This window comes from Anarrhichthys ocellatus, unplaced genomic scaffold (assembly GCF_004355925.1).
Source record: "Anarrhichthys ocellatus isolate YVR2014 unplaced genomic scaffold, GSC_Weel_1.0 scaffold485, whole genome shotgun sequence".
NCBI classification, from domain to species: Eukaryota; Metazoa; Chordata; class Actinopteri; order Perciformes; family Anarhichadidae; genus Anarrhichthys; species Anarrhichthys ocellatus.
Window position 1 is genome coordinate 3703 of NW_022280459.1, and position 23239 is coordinate 26941.

Sequence of the window (23239 nt, forward strand, 5' to 3'; positions counted from 1 at the left end):
ATCTCCACTCACGTCAGCTACACACAGAGACGGGGTTTAGATCTGGTCCAGGTCTAATGAAGTCCTCCATGTTTTCATGAGAACCTTCAGGCTGATATTAAAACATTAATAGACTGATCTGAGTCTCTCACCAGGTCTCAGGGTTTCGGGGCTCCTGCTCCTCTCTCGGGCGCTGGTGACCCCCTCGATCCGGATCAAAGCCCCCCCCTCGCTGACCTCCGAGAGGTTCATCGGCAACAGCCAAAAAGCTCAGGGTCAGAAAACGAGTCCAGATGTTCCCAGCTGGACTCTGGAGTGGAGATTTAAATCTGACGGCGTTTTTTCAGCTTCAGCACCTGCGTCTGTTTGTGGAGGACTTTAGACCTGCAGGGACCCAGAATCCAGACCCTGTCCTCTCTGGGGTCAGAGGAACCACATGTAAAAAACAGTAGGACTGTAACTTCCCGTTGTGCTGGTCGGGCTGCAGCTGCACCGAGAGCTGTCAGAGAGGTGAGACCAGGACCAGGACCAGGACCAGGACCAGGGCCAGGACTACCTGCAGCTGACTGATCACATGACCCACCATTGAGGAATAAGTAAAGCTTGTGACCTTTTCAAATGTTTGAAACGATTCAAACTGTCAGATTGTTTTATTTCAGAAGTCATTTAATAATTAAAAGTCATAATTATGATTGTAATATAGTTATAGTTTATTTTGTCTGTTTTTCACTCTGTTGTTTCGTTTTTATTTGTCCTCATTCTGAAATGTTCTTCTTTGTTTTAGTCTCGTTTTTGTCGTTAAAAAAGGTTTTCAACAGAAATATTTCATCATATTTTAGTTGATTGAATGAATTCTGCTATAAAGAGACAATAAGAATCAGAAGAGATTCTAAAAACAGGGACAAACATTTACTGTGAAGACAGAAACAGACTTCTGTCGCCTGCAGAGACTCATCGGACCACCGAGGACCAAGAGACCGGGGCTGTTTGGAGGCGTCAGAGAATAATACGATGTTTACAGATGTTTACAGATGTTTACAGATGTTTACAGATGTTTCAGGGTTCACATTGAGGGTGGAGGCCTCCTGTGGTGGGGGGGTGGGGGGTGCAGGAGGATTCAGGGAGAAGAAATCAGAAGAAGACAGAAAGACGCAGCTTGATGTCGGTCAACAGAACATCTGTTGTTTACTTTGTTTGTCCTATTTTTCTTGTGTTGCAGATCGACGACAGCTGTTCATTACATTGAGCATCCTTGTGTTGCATCATGACAATATCCTTGACTCCTTGAATCCTTGAATCCTTCTCTTCACTGAGTGAATCCTCTGATTTCAGTGATTTCCTTTTGAAGTGAACTGAAATTTCTTCATTTTAAATGCCGCTTAGTTTCTACTTTTGTATATTTTTGTTTCCTCTTATTGTGGATTCATGTTTTGGGTCGTGAGGAAGAAGAAGAACAAGTGTTTAGAAATGAATATAAGATGTAAAATGCATCCTATTAACAAGGTTGACCCCAAATATTGCTTCATAATCCTAACCCTCATGATATAAAGGTATAAGAAAGGGAAAAATAAGGTGTATTTAAGGTGTATTTAAGGTGTATTTAAATGTGTATTTAAGGTGTTTTTAAGGTGTTTTTAAGGTGTATTTAAGGTGTATTTAAATGTGTATTTAAGGTGTTTTAAGGTGTATTTAAGGTGTATTTAAGGTGTATTTAAATGTGTATTTATGGTGTTTTTAAGGTGTATTTAAGGTGTATTTAAATGTGTATTTAAGGTGTTTTTAAGGTGTTTTTAAGGTGTATTTAAGGTGTATTTAAATGTGTATTTAAGGTGTTTTTAAGGTGTATTTAAGGTGTATTTAAATGTGTAATTAAGATGTTTTTAAGGGAGTTTGCATCAATGAAGGAGGTTTAGGAAACACGTGAAGTTACTTTATGGGACATGAGTGTGTTTTCAGCACCAGCTGAAGGGAGGAAAGAGTTAAAACTTTTCTTGTTGGACCAGGAGGAGGTACAGGAGGAGGTACAGGAGGAGGTACAGGAGGAGGTACAAGAGGAGGTACAGAGGGGGGGAGGAGGGGGGGAGTCCCCCAGTTTTTTCTATTGATAGCTATATTCCCTCATTTATTCCTGCAGTCAGGACGATGCAGAGACGGCCTGTGGAGCTCAGAGGATGAAGAGCTGCAACAGTAAGGGTTTCTATTTCTAATGTTAATGTGTGTGTGTGTGTGTGTGTGTGTGTGTGTGTGTGTGTGTGTGTGTGGGTGTGTGTGTGTGCTCTGCAGTCTTTCATCATCACAGACGGCTGATCTCAGAGCAGCGAGGTGAACCTCCAAATGTTCTTGAAGCTCTCTTTAGAGCCATAAATCTAAAGTTAACAGATTGAAGGAGGTTTGTATGAATAAGTTCACAGTCTGTGTAACAATGACGGTATTTTATAATTATAGACTGATTGACTTTGGTTCACAACTTAAATTACATTTTTTTCCATTTATGCTCAGAATGTTATTTTAAACACAAATGAAGAGACAAGATTTTATGCACAAACTGGATTTGTACAAAAATGAAGACAAATAAAAGTCACGCTGAGTTTCTGAAATAACGTTCTGTGGCTGATTATTATCCTGCAATGTTTAAAGAAAATGTTCATTCAAAGAGATTTCTCAGAGATCTGAGAACAGATTTAAAGCAGTCGTGATGTGTTTGACCCTTTTTTCTCATCGTTTCACAAGATAAACATCTTCCTGTGTTTGAGTGAACTCAGACGTTTACAGTATTCTCTAAATAAAATATGAAATCAACGTCAGAGGACGGGACACTAAATGAATCTGAATTCATTTTCTGAAACCTTTCAGTTTTTCTGCAGACGGAGGACGAGTAACGTTTAGAGATGAACTTTAGACGTTTCGTTTTAAGGAACACAGTTGGACACTATTTAAGGTGGACTGAGATAATCCAGATTAAACATGGTGGTCATATTAAAGACATATTAGCAGCCTTGGACACAATAATAGAAATAGAGCATTAATGATTAGTTTGTTGTCAAACAATCATTTGAATATTACCCAGCTGTCTTTGGGTTTTTAACTCGTGCTTTAAAGCGAGGTCGGTCACACGGCTCCTCATGGTGACCGATGCTGCACAGTTAACCTGCAGAGACCGGCTCAGATGTTACAATACAGAGCAAAGAAGAGCCAGATATATATTTATATATGTCAATAATCACTTTGATGTCTTTGATAATTAAATCAGAAAAGTCCAGTTTATAGTTTAAGACTCAATAAAAGCATGAAGCTGCAGACTGTCAGATAGTTCATTAGATTCATTTACATTAATCAGATAGAAATGTGTTTTTAGACGTATCACTCATTTACTTTATTAACCAACACGCTGAAGATGTCAAACGTATTGAAAATACCTCTTTATAGCAGCAGCCTTACTTTAACTTTCACTTCTTATTGTATTCTAATATAATGTAATTTATTTAAATGTATTTCATGTTTTGCTGCTGCAGTGAATTCTGCAGGTTTTTAGGTCTCGGAGGACTTTTAATGAGAAAGGTTATTTCTAATGGATCCTGGTTCAGGATCTTCTGTTCTTGAAGCCGCGACACTTCATCTGAGTCTCATTAAGGCTAACGACAGCAGGACGTCACGGAGGCTCAGCGGATGCATTGTGGACGAGAACCTGGTGTTTCTGTAAAAAGCTTCATGTCACCAAACGTTGAAGGTTTTCTCCTCTGAACCGTCTTAATTATTAGTTTAATCATTTTTCTGTGAAATCGATCCATGTCACGTCGAGAGGTCGAAGTCAAAAGGCAACGGGACAATTCATGATTGTTGTTGATGCAAAAACAACATAATTAATCTTGTTTTTCGGCCGACTGATGGAAAACAGTTGAGAAAGATGAATTCAAGAGTTACAAATATTTAAATGATACAGCTATAGACTTATAGCTAATGTAGCAGCTACGGTTTGACAAACAGCAGATTAACTATAACTTTTAAAGAAACTTGACTTGCACACTGAAGACGTTTTATACTCTGTAAAAAAACAAAAATAAGAAAGTCCTTTACAGGCCACCGTAGTTGTGTCTAAACAACAGAATCTTTCATTCTCTGTTCTCAGCTAGCTGCTCTGTGATTGGCTAATCACTGACATCCGTAACGAGATGGCCCACCTCTTTCTCGCTAGTAAGATCGCCATGCCGGATGACCTCCACAGCAAAGGCGGCGCCAGGATCCCCAGGAGCGCCGCGAGGACGACGACCTCCGTCTCCGCCGAGAAGCCGAGCCACGACAAGACCAGTAAGGACCGTGGCAGCAGCGGCATGACGACGCACGTCCCGCACGTCAACGAGGTCCAGCTGACTGCGGCAACCGGCGGCGCCGAGATGTCCTGCTACCGCTGCACCGTGCCGTTCGGCGTGGTCGTTCTCATCGCTGGCATCGTGGTCACGGCGGTGGCGTACACCTTTAACTCCCACGGGTCCACCATCTCGGTGCTGGGCCTGGTGCTGCTGTCTGCCGGACTGGGCCTGCTGGGGTCCAGCGCCGTATGCTGGAGGGTCCGACTGAGGAGGAAGAAGAAGGACAAACGGAGGGAGAGCCAGACCGCCCTCATGGCCAGCCAGGGGTACTGCGTGGCCTGATCGCCAGCAGGGGAGTTCAAGTTCAAGTCTGGTGGTTAAAATGAACCTGAAAGCACCATGCTGACTAAAAGGTTAATGAACTTATGAACTTGTGCTCGCTGCAGGCGGTGAGGACTCTGCAGATGCCTCAGAGGACGAGAGACTGCGGTGGTTTCGAATAAAGGACGACAGAAAATAATTGATTATGGAGGCTTTGAACTCCAGACTGGACGATGGATGATGAACGATGGACGATGAGGTTAATAATCGATTCTACAAACTGATTCTTCAAAAAAAAACATTTGATAATAAACATGTTTAGTTGAATCCCTCCAAAGCTCATCGACGGACAGAATATCTGCAAATAAGCTATTAAAAGACAAAGGTACTCTGATGTTTCTTCATCTCTGATGAACTCCATCTGTGAGCTCAGCGGTCTGAAACGTTCCTCTGAGAGAAAACATGCTGCATCGTCTGCAAACATTCGATCTTTTAAGGGGACTACCTTTAATGGCGAACTCATTGCAGAATAAAAGATTTAAAAAAAGAAACGTTCTGAATACTGAGCTCACAAACAGGGTTCGCCTCTGATATGCATGTTATATGTTTTAGCTATTGTGCACTATGATCCAAATGTATTCCACTGTGTTAAAGTTGAACTGTTTAACTGATGGTTCATCTTATTTATTCTATGTCAGTAGATGTATTTGTTCTATTAAACTCAAGATTTAAATGACTTCTTTCTAATTGTCTCACTGAGGATTTTGTTTTGAGAGCAGGTCGAGGACGACTGTAAAGTTAGAGCTGTTATATTTAGTTGTGTTTATGTTGCCTAGCGTCCCGCAGACACACCACCAGATAATAAAGTGGGGGGTGGGGGGGGGGGGGGGGATTGCGTCATTTGGTGCAGAAGCCGGTGGTGCCGACGGCTAACGGTTACGAGTTGTCACTTCTGCAGTGCTAACTTTATCCTCACTGATGTGCAGCATCCTGGGAATGTGGAAGGAGGGGGAGAGACATAGATGGAGGAGGGAGAGAGAGAGGGAGATAAAGAGAGAGGGGGGGGGGGGTGAGGGAGGGAGGGAGGGAGGATGTAGTGTTGCATCATCTCGCTGGATCTTCAGACTCTGGAGGAGGTTCAGCTTCTTCTCATTCAACACTGAGACGCCTCACAGCTGATGAAGAGATGCTGTCTCATGACTTCTTTATAACACAAAGGTGTGAAGTGCTTTCAAGATAGAAACATTCAGCTTCGATTTAACATTATTTGTGTTTTTACCAAAAACGATGAACTGAACTGTGATAAATGTGATTGGTTAAAGATTCTGTCTCTAAATGGACCATAATGTACTAAATGAACATCATGCTGTATTGAAGAAGACTTGAAACTAGAGATTGAGACCATAAACTCATGTTTACAATGTTTACTGAGGTAATAAATCAAGAGAGAAGTAGAGTCATTTTCTCATAGACTTCTATACAACCAGAGGAGTCGCCCCCTGGTGGTCACTAGAGAGAATGCAGCTTTAAGAGATGAAGGATCGGCTTCACTCAGCAGAACCGAAGGTTGTCTCCTGGTCCAAAGTCAGCCGTTAAGGTGAATGTTTTAAAGGTGTCTTTAATACCTTTTGGTCCACTTTGGACACGTTAATATGTTTAACTGATGGCGGAGTAAAAAAGTTAGAGGATCAAGTTATCATGACTTATTTGTCCCTGGGTATCTGTGCCAGATTCATGAAAGATTAGTTGAGATACAGCACAAAAATGTAAAACCAATGCCACGGCCAATAGCTGCTGGGGTGAGAGATATTTCCATTAACTCTCCCAGTTTATCCAGTTTGAGATACTTACCTGTTTGTTGGATAATAATTTGTGGGTAAATAATGATACAAATAATGATATTTGTGTTTCTGTGCTGCTTCGTGTGCAGACGGTTTCGGAGGGGAAATCCCGACCCTCCCTTCCCTTCCTGTAACACAGTGACCAGCTGGGGTGCAACACGGTGGCAGCCTCACCTCTTCCTCACCCCTTCCTCACCCCTTCCTCCACCCTTTTTAAACACACCCCAGACTCCCAGCCGGTGAAGGCCTGGCACGCAAAGAGACGGAGAGTCGGCACAGATCAGAAGGGATCGGCCGGAGAACAGGAAGCTGCTTTCTCTTCCTACGCACCCTTTACCTAAACGTTGAAACGACTCTCCTGCAGACGAGTGATTGTTCTGTCATCGGGACTCAAGGTCTGCAGAGTCTAGAGAGACCTGGATCACACCTCTGGATCATCACCTCCTCCAACTGGGGTGGAAATAGTGGTGCATTTTGTAGTTCTGTTTCAAGATGGCTGAAAACGTGATGTCAGGTAGAAACAACACAGACCATCCTGTGAGGTCAAAGGTTGTTCTCATTAACTTCCTCTTCTCAAACTACAGTCGTCTCTCTGCATTCAAACAGGAAGTACACAGATAAGTCACACTGTTAATGAAGAAAAGATGTGGTCAAAGATTTTCAGACATCAGGAGGACACTTTATGAAACATTCATGGTAAACTTTATCTTCATACTACACTCAAAAAACCCACTTTCAACAAACTTAATACAATCATTGAAATTATTTCCACACGATTAAACTGCTTTCTTTAAGCATCAAGCAATTCTGTTGGTCCAACTTAATTTACTACAGTCTTTAGCATTAATTTACTCTAACGCCAATTATGAATCGCAGCTGACACACTAACGAATTCCTCAAACCAGAGCTGCTCATTAGAGCCAGCAGACAGCAGAGTCTCGGTTCACACACCTGTCAGCAGACTAACACCTGCTGACAGGTGTGTGAGTCGGTAATGAGGCTGGATGTGGAGGACGCTGTCAGTCAGAGCTGCCGGGAGGCAGTAAAGCTCGTTACACACTGAGACCTTTCTGTTTCCTGCAGCTGGAACTGGAATCTGGTGGGAGTCATTCCTGCTACCTGCTGAAGTAAAAAACTCATGAAACTAAAGCTGTGAGCAGCAATGAGGCCAACAGGAAGAGTTTCAGTAAATTCAAATTCAAATTTGCTTTATTGGCATGAAAGTTTAGAAACAGTATTGCCAAAGCATCAAAAAATGAAACATACAATAACATCAATACACAACAATATCAATATAACAATAATATTAATACAACATCTCATAAAGTGGTGTGAGACAGAGCCTCCATTGCTCCCACGTTACCTGTAGGCCACCGCAGCTCTCTGACACCGAAGCAAAGGGAGGAGCGAAGTGAGAGAGAGATCCACGGATAGATAGATCTCTCTCTCTCTCCGTCTCTCTCCCAATTCAACCCAAACTCAGATCTGCTCCATTGGCGTGAACGCCCAGGAACGGCATCGCCAAAGCGTCACCTGCTGTCCCTCAGGTTGTGGCATGTTAGTACATACTGGGCAGCAAGGTGTCCTCTCTCCTTCTCCTAGGAGGACTTTTCATTTTGAGATCTGTTCAGAATTCACAGAGACTTAATTCTGGTTTATTGAAACAATCGTTTCTTTCTTTTGAGTTAAATACATTGAGATAAACAGCTGGTGTAGATAATCCTCCCGTCTGTACCATTAAAACACTGCAGAAGACGAAGAAAGTGATTAGTGATTAGTGATTAGGTGATGTGAACAACATGATGGAAACATGACATTAGAGTTAGTTTAATGTGTTAATATGGATCATCAATGATCGGTTATTAGTATCATAAAAACAAAACTAAGTAGTTTAGTTGTCTAAACCTAACTAAGTAGTTTAGTTGTCTAAACCTAACTAAGTAGTTTAGTTGTGTGGACCTAACTAAGTAGTTTAGTTGTCTAAACCTAACTAAGTAGTTTAGTTGTCTGGACCTAACTAAGTAGTTTAGTTGTCTCAACCTAACTAAGAAGTTTAGTTGTCTCAACCTAACTAAGAAGTTTAGTTGTCTCAACCTAACTAAGTAGTTTAGTTGTCTCAACCTAACTAAGTAGTTTAGTTGTCTCAACCTAACTAAGTAGTTTAGTTGTCTAAACCTAACTAAGTAGTTTAGTTGTCTCAACCTAACGAAGTATAAACGTATTTGTGATGAACATAATTTCTATGAGATCAGGCTGGTCTGACAAACGTATCAATAATCAATACGCTGCTCATTTTACTGTTTCAAGATAATTATAGTTATGTTATAATGTTAACGTGATGATGATGAGTGTTTTTCTAATGTGTGTGTTTGTATTCATAACATTTAGCTCAGCTAAAAACTCACAAAGTTCAGCTATTCCCTGATACTGGAAATTAATCTGATATGTGGAGGTCACGAGGTTCAATCTTCATATCCGTCTTTAAAAAGAAAAGTTTGTTAATTGGTCAGAGATTTTAGAAATAAATAAGATTGTTGTACTTAGATGTTGTCTCCCACTTAGACAGCTTCATTTAGTTTCCGATTTTGTAATTACAGATTTTTGATTGATGTTTTTACAGTAAGGTAAACAATAGAAGCTGCTGTTTTTCTTCAATGTATGGAGAAACTGGACATTTTGGTGTTTTTTATTTGTCCATAAATAACTGTGGTCCAACTTGTTTGTTCAAAACTGCTCAACTACTAATCATTATTATGCTTGAAGTCCAATTTAAAGAAAATCCAAAAGATAGAAACGTATATTTTATGTGTATGTATGACGCCTCCTTTTACTTCGCTACAATATTTTTAAAGCTTTTCTTTCATTCAAGTTTTCATGCTGTTTTGTTTTATTTGTCCAGGTGGTGAAAATGTATTGAAAATGCTCGGACTTCTCAGCCAACAAAATCTGATCACACACTGAATCTGAATCTTTTACTTTTAGTTCTTCACAAATGTTAAAAGGTTGTTTCGTCTGCTTTCATCACAGCCTCGATGTTCTCTCTTCTCAGAAGTGGAGAGTTTGTTCTTCAGCAGCTACTTTTAGATTGAAGTCTGGTAGTTTTGTGCCTCACAAGCAGAAAAAAAATCTCATCCAGATGGTGACAGATGTTTTGTGGCTGAACTTGAAGCCGCCGCCCTTTTGATGCTTCTGACTTTTCTCTGTTATTGATCATTTTAAAGCACAGCTGCTCTGTTAACTTGTTGTTTGGTTGATGTCGTGATCATGAAATAGTGATTTTATCTGCAGAGCAGCTTCATAAAAACAGTTTCTATTCAACTTCAGGCTTGTTTCATTGGTTTTCAAAGTGATTGTTGATATTGGAGTGAAACACACCCTGAAGGAGTCGATGCAGGATGTGGTGACCGGCTCCAGTTGGTCTGTGGTGGGAAAAAGATCCTGAGATAGAAGCTGGTTTCAGCATCTGAAGGAGACCAGCAGGGCCAACAATGGCCTGGGAGGCCCCAGAGGGCCCCCGAAAGTCTCCATGAACCAGGGAGAGGCACTTCCTGTCCTCTGACTAAAATTCATTTTTCCCCTCAAACTTTTCTCTCCATCTGTTTCTTTCATTTGTCGGCGTGCTGATGGATTTAGAGGCGTATTGAAATAATAGTTAGAGCTCGGAGCTCCAGGTCTCTGGTGGGTGCTGTGACGGACGGGGGAGGGGTGCAGGAAGTCCACATTGTGTTTCAGAAGAATGGCAGCAGCTTGGTGCCATCGTGGTCCAGTCCGCTGAAGACCGAAGGTGACTTCACTTCCTTTAAACAAGTCAACGCTCTCCTGGAGGAATGCCGAAACATCTCAACAACCATCATGAAACCAGCTTCACATATTCATGGTCCCCTCGGGATGAACGTCGGTGATCCCTTCAAGTAACAGATTGACATGAAGGGAACATTTTTGTTTTTGTTTGAAATTTAACAATTATCAATAATAATAATGTGTATTGCACATCTCATACAGGCTATGTAGCTCAAAGTGCTACACAGACAGAAAACCTTCCTTTTACAGATGAAATAAATAAATGTGTTTGGAAGAAAGCTTTCATTTTTAGTGTCAGTTAAACATTTCAACAGATGATGAGCTGGAAAACATTTAAAATGACAAAAAAGGGTTTGGACATTAAATTGTTAAAATGCATAAAAGGTTGTTTGAAAGTAACGTGTGTGACTGTTGTTAAGTCGAGCAGCAGCGTTTTTAGATCGACCAGTAAAGAGTGTGTTTGTCTACTTGAGATGCAGACGGGCAACAAATGAGATTTAACGTGTTCATCGGTGAGTTTTAGAGGAGCTGCTAGGAGGACATACCGTTAGCTGTCTTTATGCTAATAGGCTTTACTTAGTAACCTGGATGTTTTTCATAAACCAAACTAATCAAAAGCTCCAAAAACAACCTAGTTAAGGTCTTTACACATGCCGTCATATTGTTTTGGGGATTGATGTTTTGTGAGCTTGTGCACTGTAAATTAAATCAGGTTGTGGAACTTGATGAGTTATTTATGAAACAACGTGAAGGCTCCATTGTCCAAACCAAGACAGAAAACTCCTTTCAACCGTGACAAAGGAAGCTCTGATGCAATCTTTCCTTCTCACCTTTCACAATAAAAGCCCCAGACGCCGCTCTGGGTCATAGATCCTGTTGTTTGATCGTCTGCCTGCGAGAATCTAATTAAACCTTTTATTGAAAAACTGCTGCAACTGTTGCAAATTTGCATCTACTGAGATAGACTTAGTATCTCATAATTATGAGATACTAAGTCATTATAATGTGATAGTATCTCATAATAATGACTTACAGGATCTATATTTTTTCCTCACAGTGGCAGTAATGGGCTTCCATATGTCTTCCTCTGCTTTCTTCATTGAGAGTTTTCGGAGTTTCCTGCAGTTACATTCTGTCTCAGTGTTTCTGGGTCAGACGGATCTTCTTCCATTAGCAGCTCACTTCTTCTTGTTTGGGTGCCTCTCTGTCTCTCTCTCTCTCTCTCTCTCTCTCTCTCTCTCTCTCTCTAAAGTCTTAATATCCGCTTTGCTATATTTTTCCTGCTCTGTTATTTTTACCCCGCCTTGTTTCTTTCCCGTCTCACCATCTGCTGTCGAGGACAGTAGTGAGGTGTCCCTGGTCTGAGAGTATTTCCTGATTCTGTTGTTTTACAGAGACTGGATTTCCTCTTTTCATTTTTCTGTGTTTTATTTTGACAGACTGAACGTGTTGAACTGTTTCTGCATTTAAGACTCTGATCTGTGTTGGTTTTGTGTGGAGGCTTTAAAGCATGATGCAGAACATCTGCAGCATTAAACCAAAACAACATGCAGATGTTCATGTGTCAGGTGATGGAGTCACATGACGTCATCTACACATCCAGTGGTTCTGTTGGTTCCTATTGGTTCTGCTTTAGTGATGTTTTAACAGGAAGCAGCTTTGTTCTGAGGAACACAAAAGGGAAGAAGAAAGTGATGATGAGGAGCGACAAACATCACCTGTCGCATGACGTTTTCAGTTGGATCAGATCCTCAGATCACTGAACAGAAGGTTTATAGAAGATTACAGAAATCCTCCTTCACACTTTCTAATGAATGTATAGAGAAGCCTCTTCAGCAGCAAACAGATGGCTGATACCTTCAAAGGTCACGCTGCTGCTTCACACACCTGTTACTTTCCTGTTTTTATCTTCTGTTTATTGCATCATTTCTTTATCTAAGTCTTCCTCACCTCGTAAAGAAGACGTGTAAATAACTAAATATGTAAACAAAAGAGTTTTTATTTCTACGGTTCATTTATTGTCATTTGTTTCGTCTCTATCTGGTCATTAAGAAAAGAACTTAAGCCGCTGTATTGAGGACAAAAAATTACTGTTTATTAAAGTAAGTATAAAGTATAAAATAAAAAATACACAATCAATTATAAATGAGTGTGACTGACTGAATATTAAGGAAACAGCAAACAAAAACAATTACACGGACTTAAACGTTCAGCTATTCAGCTGCAAAAACCCCAAAACAAAAAGAAATTATCGGCAAAAGTAATAATTTACTGTTTATCAGTAAAAGAAAGAACAAAAGACAGTCACAAGAAAACACAAAAAAGACAATGCAGTCAAAAGTCAAAATATTTTGCGAATGAAGTCGAGAATGTACGAGAACAAAAAAATTGTTATATTCTGAAAACGTAAAAGAAATGACAAAAACGTATATTGTGTCAAAGTCAACATGTTACGAGATGTTTCTTTTGAAGTCCATCTTTTCTGAGGATGAATAAGAAACTTATCATAACTCAAAGTCAAAATGTCCTCATCAACATTCAGGTTTGTTAACCTTTTCTAACATTTACTCAAAACATTTCAACATTATTCGTTTTATTTTTCTACAACATATGACTATTGTTCTCTGTTGTACTTAATAAAACTACTACAACTACAGTCAGCTGTTTGTTATTCTGCTCTCAATGTTTTTGTGACTGAACTTCTGCAATTTGTTAGAATTGTTAAAGTTTTGACTATAAAACAATCTGTTATATCATTAAAATACATTTATGGGACGTCAAATTTAAAACAAAATGGTGTGACTGTGAGTTTATTCATATAAGATCAATATCAAACTGTGAGAGACATATTATCAAAGGACAAACTAAACAATAATAAACTGAAGGAGTGAATTTATTATTATTTACAAATAATACAAATTATAAATATAAGGGAATGAAATAACAGCAGACTACTTGGTGTAAACTTATAATATTATCAATAAGTGATCTGCCACATGATCATCTGACCAACTTTTCTCTGCTTTTTATTTTGACTTTATTCTCAAAAGTAGGGCGTTAAAGAGGATTAATTAGTTATAATAAAACCTCTGTAGCTGCCATTACCAGGACGTGCTAACATGCTAACATGTTGCAGCCTGTCGATGTGACCTGATGTGCTTTTAAACTCATTTGATTTCAAATGTAAAAAAAAAAGAATCAGTCGGAGTGACATAATAAATTACATGACTCCCTAAAATCCCCCCAAAGTGATGCTCGTGGCAAACTGACAGGTGTTTGGTTCAAGTCCCTTTTTCCTCCATTTTGTTGCTGTTGTGTAGTTCAGTAAAATCAAAATGGTGGCGTAAGTTATTAAAAACTCAGCAGCTTTAATCATTGGCTGCTGACAGTCAATGGAGGAGAAGAGAGGATTAAAGCACAAAGCTTCACATACAGTCCATCTCTCTCTCTGTCTCTCTCTCTCTCTCTGTCTGTCTCTCTGTCTCCCTCTCTCTCTCTCCCTCTCTCTCTGTCTCTCTCTCTCTCTCATCCCCTCTCTCCCTCTCTCTCTCACTCTCTCTCTCTCTCATCCCCTCTCTCCCTCTCTCTCATCCTCTCATTTCATCTCTGTGCTGCCGCCCTCTGCCGTCTTTTTGCTCTTCCTCTCTCTGCTGCCAGCTGTCCATCATCACAGTCTTTTTTTTAGCTGCCACCTCTCTTCCCTCTCCATATTCTCTCCTTCTGATTTTCTTTTTTTACCCATCATCCCTCTGGATATTCCGGGGCGAGATATGAAGCGGCGCCATGGGTTTCATGGAATTCTACCTGGAGATTGACCCCGTCACCTTGAACCTCATCATCCTGGTCGCCAGCTATGTCATCCTGCTGCTGGTCTTCCTCATCTCCTGCATCCTGTACGACTGCCGGGGCAAAGACCCCACCAAGGAGTACGCACCCGACATCGCGCCGCCGCCGCCCAGCCAGTCGCCCATCCGCCTGGTGGTCATGCAGAACTCGCCGGCCTCGGCCCGCTACGAGCCCAACAACACGGCCTCGGGCCACGGAGAGCTGCCGACGCCGGACCTGAGCCGGGACCGAGGAGAGAGGGAACGAGAGAGGGAACGAGAGAAGAGGAGTACTCTGGTCTGAGGAGGAGGAGGAGGAGGGAGGGAGGAGGAGGTGTCACTTTGTACTGATGTGTTTTTAGTTCTTTATTTTTACTTTTTAAAACATCTGGATTGTCTTTGACGAGTCAGCAGGAGGTAAGCAGCCAGAAGAGTCCACCCAAAACTTTTTATAACCCCCCTCTCCCCTCCCCCGCTGCCTGCAAACATGAAAATTTGCGAAACAAGACCTGTTTGGAAAACAGAATATGTATAATAGTGACTTCAGTTTCTATATTTCATGCATTCATTATCTATTTTTTTCAAACACTTCAGTGTACACCTCAAACACAAAATGATTCCCAAAATATAAGGTAAAACAATATATAATATACCGTTTGTAACAACCTAATACTCATATTACCAAAAAAGAAATACTTATTCCAGCTAAAGTTATGACATAATTATTGTATTGTATATTTAAGTGCTTACATTTTGCCGACCACAAAAAAATGAATGTCTGAGCCTCTGGTTTACATCACATTACTTGGACCCAAAGTATTATTTTTACAACCATTATTCTTTCGAACACACTTGGTTTTTTAATCTATAAAATGTTATAAAATTTAATTAAAATTGCTGTACACGGTGACAAACAAATCCATCTCATTTACAATTGTTTTAATAAATTACTTAAACAGTAAATCAGTTCTTAACATGGTCATTTAATTTGCTGTCAATCAACTTATCAATTAATCAAGTTATTATCTAAAACCTGAGAGCACACTGACATTGTGGGGACACTGGGATACACATTGACATTGTGGGGACACTGGGATACACACTGACATTGTGGGGACACTGGGATACACACTGACATTGTGGGGACACTGGGATACACACTGACATTGTGGGGACACTGTGATACACCCTGACATTGTGGGGACACAGGGATACACACTGACATTGTGGGGACACAGGGATACACACTGACATTGTGGGGACACTGGGATACACACTGACATTGTGGGGACACTGGGATACACACTACATTGTGAGGACTCCTGCATTACAGGGATGGAGAAAATGGTTTCCCCTAAATTAAGCCGTTTATTTTTAGCTTCATTCATTCATCTTAAGTCTTTGTGATTTAGTGAAGACTAGAATGAGTTTAGCTCATGGTTAGAATGAATGTTGAATGTTTGTGTGGGGCTGGTGGGCTTTTATGGGTTAAACTTGACACATCTGCTTACCAGAATACTATTTTCATCAACTTCAGCTATGGTACAATAATCATAAATAACAAGAAAAAGGAAAACACTTTTATTTATCAATCCTTCAAAACAAGAACAAAACTACGTCAAAGTCAATGTAAATTTAAAAAAATAAACGAAATAACAAAAACATCTGTCAAATCATCCTGCACGTGAACATCTGTGTGCGTTCATATATTACAGTTCATTGTGTGTCAAGGGCATCTGTCGGTCCCATACATACTGTTTCATGTTGTGCCACAGTCTACTTGTTCCAACTGTAATCCATTACGCATTAGCAAATGCATGGAAATCAATTATTACTGATATGTGTCTGAGTGCTCGACCTAAATCCAGGTCCAGGTCTGAGCAGCTGATTGGTCGCATTCTGTTATAATCAGATTAACAGCAAATCAAAACCTGATTAATTAGTTAGATGTAGTGGTCGCTGATTCTCGAGAAATCAAATGAAAAGTAGATTTTTTTTATTGTGGTAAGACTTTTGCTCTCTGATATTTTAGGACTGTCTAAAACCTGATGTTTCTATTGGTGGTTTTGGATAGATGCAATATTTTCTGTTTTAAGACTGTTTTAAGACTGATACACCTGGTCAGGAACCCCTTTGATGTCACTTAGATTTAGGAAAAGATCGTGGTTTTGGGTTCAAATAAGTACATTTGTTAGGTAACTTCAGTTACGCAGACTGCATTATGTACATGGCTTGAGTACATAACTTTATATAACATGAAATAATTCAGTGTGTAATTTGAGGTTTCACATGGGATACAAACTGTGGTCCCCTGGGTGAAAGTCTTGTTTGTTTGTCCTCATTCTGTTCAGATTAAATTGGATTTTTCTGACATAAAACAATTTCATCAAGCAGACATCAAGGATGTCAACGTTTATGAAAACTGATTGGATAGAATTTGAAGGAGGAAAGTTAGTTTACTCAAAGTTATTGTTATTTTCATATTGTTTTCAGGACAAATACTGTCGCGAACGCCTTCACGTTAGAGTTACTTGAAGGTATGGCACCGCAACAAAACGTCAGTATTCGCCGCCCTGGGAATGACAACGAGCTTAAATAACCTAATTCCTCAATGCATCAGTTTTAATGTCGTCAGTACATGAAAATGGACTTTAATTATGCACAACATTCTGATCTGAATGTGGAAATATCTGATCACAAGAAAAATAAGAGACAAGCAAAATGTAAGTGCTTTTCTTTTTTTGACACCGAATTCTTGTGTATATTTTTAAAAGATACTGAAGTTTCGATAAATAGCTTTAGATTTTTATAAAACTGTTTTCAGTTTGACGTTATTCAAACTATATGTTGACATTGGAAAATAATGCCAAACCTGTATACGTTTTTTTAGATTCTTGCTTTCAACAGTATGATTATAGTTAGGGAAAGATCATTTAATAAACTATGGTTAAGTTATGGTTATGAAACTAAAACACTTAGTTAAGGTTAGCGAAAGGTTGTGGTGAATAAAAATAACAATAAAATGTTATTTGCAGGTCTGTGACAGGATATGAACTCCTGTCTCTTGTGTTAAACTCTGATGCTCTTCTCACTATTATTAAAAAGCACTTTTAGTGACTAATGAATAGAGATAAAAATGTGAACAGACCATGTGTACTGGATTCTCAACGTTTAAATGTTTGAATTTCCTCACTTTTTGTTCTGAAAACAGACAGAGATTTTAAAACAAACTCACAGGCTCTCACATGTTTTGGCTCCACAGCTGCTTATGTTCTGTCCATGCTGAGTTCTGCAAGAAGATAATTACTTACCCAGTCGGAACATTGTTAAACCAACATGGTCTGAATGTTTTGTGTAAATCATGTTTAAACCTTATGTAAAGCTGTCTAATGCAGCTTTACGTCGACGCCCCGCCCACAGACACACGACCTCTGGATGCCTTAAACAGATGGTATAGATGAGTTCTCACTGAAACTACCGGTGGAAACTTTCCCCTCTCACAAAGTGGAAGCATCACATGGAAGAGATAGTCTGTGTCTGAAACCCAAGAAAGCTTTTGTCACGTTTGTCAAGAAGTGAACTGAAAAGAAGGAATCTTGAATGGAAACCAATGAAAAATGTCCAGAGCTGGTTATTTCAGTGTGAACTATGAAAACATTTCCTGAACAATCCGAAAGATCAAAGAATCAGGGTTATCGCAATGAAAACATCAGTTTAGAAGTCGAAAATATGATGATTACATGACGTATCAATCTAATAGACATTTCCTAATTAGCATGTTTTTGTTCTGAAGGTGTTCAAAGGTGTTTGGTTCAACATCACAACCTTTTTCTAACCTGAAACTGAACCAACTCTGAGTCTCCCGTGTTATAGTCCTGAACTTTGTAAACCCGACCGTGCAGAAGACAAACATAGTGTCCTTTACTTAAAACAGCGTTGCCATTGGACATAATGCACGCAGCAATTTGTTTTTTCTTCAAAACATAACTGGAAAAACAAACTGGGAAACAGGATTTAGTCAATATTTGTTAAGACATTTCACTCTGTTGGTGCTAAATAATTGTAAAACATCTATCATAAGATATTTACATCTGACGTTCTGCTTTCAGTAGAATAAAAGTCAGAAGACCAACAAAGTCATTCGGTTTAAATCCTCTGGAGACCATGAATATCTGAAACAATCTAATCTAATCGGTTTTACAATGGTAGGTGAGAGAGTTCAGTCTGGACCAAAGTGGTGGATCAACCAACAGAACCACAACCAACAGCTTCAAAAACCAACCATCATGATTGCGTTTTAGTCTGAACCTCCTGAACTTTCACCTGAAGCGGTTGTGAAGCGGTGAATAACATGTAGAAACCAGTGACTCACAGAGTGGGAAGAGGAGCATCATCAGGACCAGACTGTGAGTGCGTTGGCTCCCCTCCCCCACAAACTCTGGACCCTGAGGTCCCAGACTCAAAGCTCTTCGTCCGGCTGCATGAAGGTCTGAACCAGCCTGTAAATCTGCTGCCTGACCCCCCCCCCCCCTCCATCACTGAGATGAACTGAAACGACAACATAAACCCTCACTGGACAGGGAAATAATGAATGGACGGACAGATGCGTGCTCGTCACTCATTACTTTGACGTATGCCGGGCGGGGGGACTAACTAACCCTTTGGTGGGCTCTTGGTACAGGGTTAAGGTTTACGTGTGTGGCAGCAGATGTTGGCGTTAAGAGAGATTTGTTGGATGAAGCTGATGTTTGTTTCTCCAACTGAGACAACACGAAGGAAACGTAATCTGTTTATCTCTTGAAGAGAAAGGATGGGAGTGTCATCAGTTTGTGTTGGACTAATTAAAATTGTGACCAGATGAGAGGGATAGATGCAAAGTCATTAAGGTCAGAAGGATTCATCCTCAAGGGACCAGGAATATCTGTACCATAGAAACCAATCAAACGGTTATTGAGATGTTTCATGCAATGATTACCAACTAGAAAACATTAAAGGCAGAACAATTCTCTAGGTTTGTTATTTGAATAACGGTCAAAAAGTCGAGAATGAACTCTGGCTGCCAACCTTCATGAAAACTAATTTTAGTGGGAGGAAAGTTAATTTGCTAAATGTTAATACATGTTTTTCTTTCATTATTTTTTTTTTAGGAGACTCGGACACACCTGCTGAAAAAACTCCCAGAAGCCCCTCAACTTCCTGCCGACAGAGGCTGCTGAGGACCCAGAGACTTCCTACATTGATTGATTGATTCATTGATGTGTTGATTTGAGTGTCCTGCACTAAATTGGCTTACAAGACACGAGTCCGACATGAACCAGTTTAAGTCAAATATCAGCTGGGACATCCGGAGTCTTCTGGACCCATCAGGACCTGTTGGTGAACGCTACGTAGCGTGAGGTGTTGTTTAATGGTGAATGTCAGTTGGTTTCTTGTGATTTGACTTTTCTCTTAAATGGGTGCTCATAAAATGAGTGTTACCATCTGTTTTAAGTTTTAATTCCTGAATGTGAAATGATCACAAAAAAGACAACCTGGGATCAGATTTGTTTCATGATTCGTTGGATGCTACAGACCATCTACATTTCGGGATTGAAGGCTTCAAGCTGTCCCGTGTTTTGAAGCACTGACACTGTATAGAACAGATCCTTCGTCTCTCTTTGACTCATTCTAAATGACATTTGTTCTGTGCACACAAAAAAATGGCAAACTAATCCCTCTTCCTTCCTGAAACGACCAAATCCCTCCCGGACCAAAAAGACTCTCGCCTCCCACGTCAGGCCGCCGTCATCGCCTCTGCTCATTGGCTCTGGCGCCGTCCGACTGGATGATCCAACCCTGAGTCTTTGGAGGACTCGTGCCACAGAGGCCAAATCCTCTTACATTAAAAAAAAAAACAGCACACAGCCAGCTGAGCAACCCACCAATGGCTGCGACCCATCCATAATATGAATCGCACAATTACCCCCCCTCCATATTCCATGTTTGTGGATTATATGGTGCCCGGCGCAGAGTATTAGGTGCGTGTATTATGTATTTGTCTTTGCCCTGTGCTGGGTTGTTTTGTCCATGGGGGGAGGGGTTATGTAAGCTGCAGGTTGTCAACAGGCTTGGATTTCGTCGTGTTCAGGCCTGACCCGGCGGCTCATCTGATGCCTACATGAGGCTCAGGGACCGGGCTCGCCAACGCTGCACGCAACGAAAGATCTGAGCAAAAAAACCTGGACGAGCACAACCCGTCTGTTGGTCCGTCTGTGACGTCAGATCACAGGGCTTCTGATGAAAAGCTGTTTAAAATGAACGACTGGAATAAAAACACCCAAAAAGAAACGACAAAAGTTTTCTGTCCACTTAAACACAATTTTAACCACTGATGTGCATAAAAGATGTAAAATATGAACGTGTTGTGGTGGTGAACTACAACACGTTCATATTATCTTCAAACTTTTCTTTGAAAAGCAGATTTCAGCTTTAGAGTTTGAATGTTTTGTTTTCTCACATTAAGGTTCGTTAAAATTCATGAGGCAATAATTTGAAAACAAACATTTCAGTGAAGTAACGAGAGATTTGTTCTGAGACAACATTACATTTATTTATCGGGGGCCGTGTGCAGAATTCATTATAATAAAGAGAAGAGATGCTTCGTTCTGGATGAAGCAGCTACTTCACATCAAACACTCCCACGACTACCAATGAATGAACATAAATACAAGTTCAAAACACAGTCAAACTTAATTCAGTCATTTTACTCAAATTAAATCAAATAAAAACAACATGTTTCTGTATTTCTTGAAGTGTTTTCTTTTGTGATGACCAGTGTGGTGAAATAAGCTTCTTATTATGTGACCTATCAGAACCTTTAGACCTTTAGACCCAGAACATGAAAGTTAAGTTTACAAAGTGACGATTACATTCATCTGATCCATGTGCACGTCCAGCACAGGAAGTGGAGCTCACTGATGTCGCTTCAATGAGACCTTTCAACCGCCAGATATTATACATAGCCGGGTTTATTAATGCCGGGTATTTTCTCCCGGCTTGTTTCTGACGTACAATGATAATAATAACTTTATTTATATAGCGCCTTTAAAAACAGAGACAAAGAATCAAGACAACAATAAAACAACAGAAAGATCAACAGAGAACAAAACACGACCACTGAGGCAGTTAAACCAAAATAAAACAGAACATTAGATGAAACGGACAAAAAGTCGACATGATAAAAATAATAAATAAATAAATAAAATAAAATAATTTAGTAAAATCAACAAAAGAAATTATAACATCTGTAACACAAAGTCAAACAAACAGGACTTTCACCCAGGAGACCGCTGATCGAGTCCCATGGGCATCATTTATGTCTCTACTTCAATGTTGTTGTTTAACCAAACAAACCGCAATATTTTACCAAACTTAACCAAGTAGTGACGCACTTCAGACTTTTTACAAATCTGCATCATTATATAGTTATTTCAGCATCTTATTGATCTGTTTATTGCAGTTAAATCACAGCTGAATCAGAGTGTTTCGGGTTCACGTGTCTCGTTAGATTCAGTGAAGACTCCTCAGGATGATGTCATGAACCAGACAAGACATTCAGTTTCCAGGATATCTGAGACTTCCACATCAAGTACTAGTAGCAGAAATACTTATTTTAATATTTCTTATCTCTGTCGTTGGCTGATGGAGGAATAAACGGCTCAGTTGATGACGGGGTCCATGCAGAGTAACGTAACGTCTGTTTACTTCAGACGTGCTGAGTTATTATCAATGGTTGCTGCTCAACACTCAAATGATAATTTGATCAAATCTGGTGATTTCATGTCACACAGAGAAATGGAAGCTGGTTATTAACAACAGTACAAAGTAAGTTTATTTTCAGAGATTAAATATTGTTGAATCATATAGTTTGTGATCAGAACTTTTAAAATGTGCATTAAGATTTAACTTAACTGATGAAAACAGAAACATCTATGAAGAAGAGACATGATGAGAAGAAGAAGAAGAAGAAGAAGTTTTATTGGATATAAACTGTCCTAAAACTAAAAGTGAACAACTCGTGTCATTCTCTTCTTAAATGTAAACCTGTGAGGGAATAAAACAGGAAACACGACTCAAACGCATCCTGCAGGACTTCTCTGTGTTTTCATACATTTCATGAACTCCCAGGTTTTAGAGCGGCACTAACAAAGTGCTCCGCTGTCACCGTGTGACGCTCTGAACCGGTGGGATTAGCAGAATATCCTAATCTGCTCTCTTTCACTTTGAGAAAATGGTATTACATAATGACAATTTCAACTTAGTGGAGCGCTAAAGAGGCTGAAATATGAGACAGAATGAACGCTCGTGTTTCATCCGGCAGAGAACAAGCTGCCGGATTCTTTCACCTCGTGAGTTTATTAATCATCATCTCTCATCTTCAGAGAAAACATCACAGATTCTCAGAAAAAGGTGGAGTTTCAAAGGAAAAGAAGGATTATTATCCGCGATTTTAATAATCAGCAGCTCTTAGTGAAACAAGTTGAAGCTTCATATGTTATTGTATATCTGTGGAGGAACACTGTCAGTGTTGATGTGGACAGACAGGACTTCTGTTTATTCATTCATTAAGTATCAAAATAATTAGAGGACACAAAATGAATCCGTTTGGTTAATGCTTTAAGACTTTGTGTCTTCTGAAATGTTTCCCTGAATTCACTTTTAGAGGAGAGACTGTGAATCATTGCAGCGATGTGATGTTACAGAAGAGAGAAAGAAAAGAGTCTGTTCCTAATATAACACAGTGCAGGTGTGTGTTAATGACAGACAGGTTAATGACAGACAGGTGTGTTAATGACAGACAGGTTAATGACAGACAGGTGTGTTAATGACAGACAGGTTAATGACAGACAGGTGTGTTAATGACAGACAGGTGTGCAGAGTGAAACCCAATCAGCGGCGAGATGAAGAACCTCTGAGGGCGAGAGACAGGAGAGAGGGTGGAGAGACACAGAGAGGTTCTCTGTCTCATATTTTAATCATTTTTCTATAAATTGAAAACGTTATTTTTTTGCAGACATTTACTTAATTCTGATTTAATTGTCACATGTTTGAGGAGGATCGTTGGTAATAAAAAGAAAAAGATTATTGAGTCTGAGACGTCTCTTTGTTCACAAGTGAAGCAACAATA

The 23239-nt window shown here is 39.9% G+C and overlaps 2 protein-coding genes across 2 annotated transcripts; both read left to right on the forward strand.

Moving 5' to 3' along the window:
- Positions 1 to 2114: 2114 nt before the first annotated feature.
- On the forward strand, positions 2115 to 5343 carry LOC116401494 (transmembrane protein 100-like). The gene is made up of 2 exons (XM_031879912.1): positions 2115 to 2166; positions 4106 to 5343. Exon 2 carries the CDS (start codon positions 4149 to 4151, stop codon positions 4626 to 4628), a length of 480 nt encoding a protein of 159 aa, XP_031735772.1. The 5' UTR covers positions 2115 to 2166; positions 4106 to 4148; the 3' UTR covers positions 4629 to 5343.
- An 8591-nt stretch (positions 5344 to 13934) lies between these two features.
- smim36 (small integral membrane protein 36) lies at positions 13935 to 14377 on the forward strand. Its single transcript, XM_031879911.1, has one exon. It carries the CDS (start codon positions 14033 to 14035, stop codon positions 14375 to 14377), a length of 345 nt encoding a protein of 114 aa, XP_031735771.1. The 5' UTR covers positions 13935 to 14032.
- The last annotated feature ends 8862 nt before the right edge of the window (positions 14378 to 23239 follow it).

Excerpts from the sequence above, each read along its gene's own strand:
- LOC116401494 (XM_031879912.1), top strand. The coding sequence starts at position 4,149 with ATGGCCCACCTCTTTCTCGCTAGTAAGATCGCCATGCCGGATGACCTC.
- smim36 (XM_031879911.1), top strand. The coding sequence starts at position 14,033 with ATGGGTTTCATGGAATTCTACCTGGAGATTGACCCCGTCACCTTGAAC.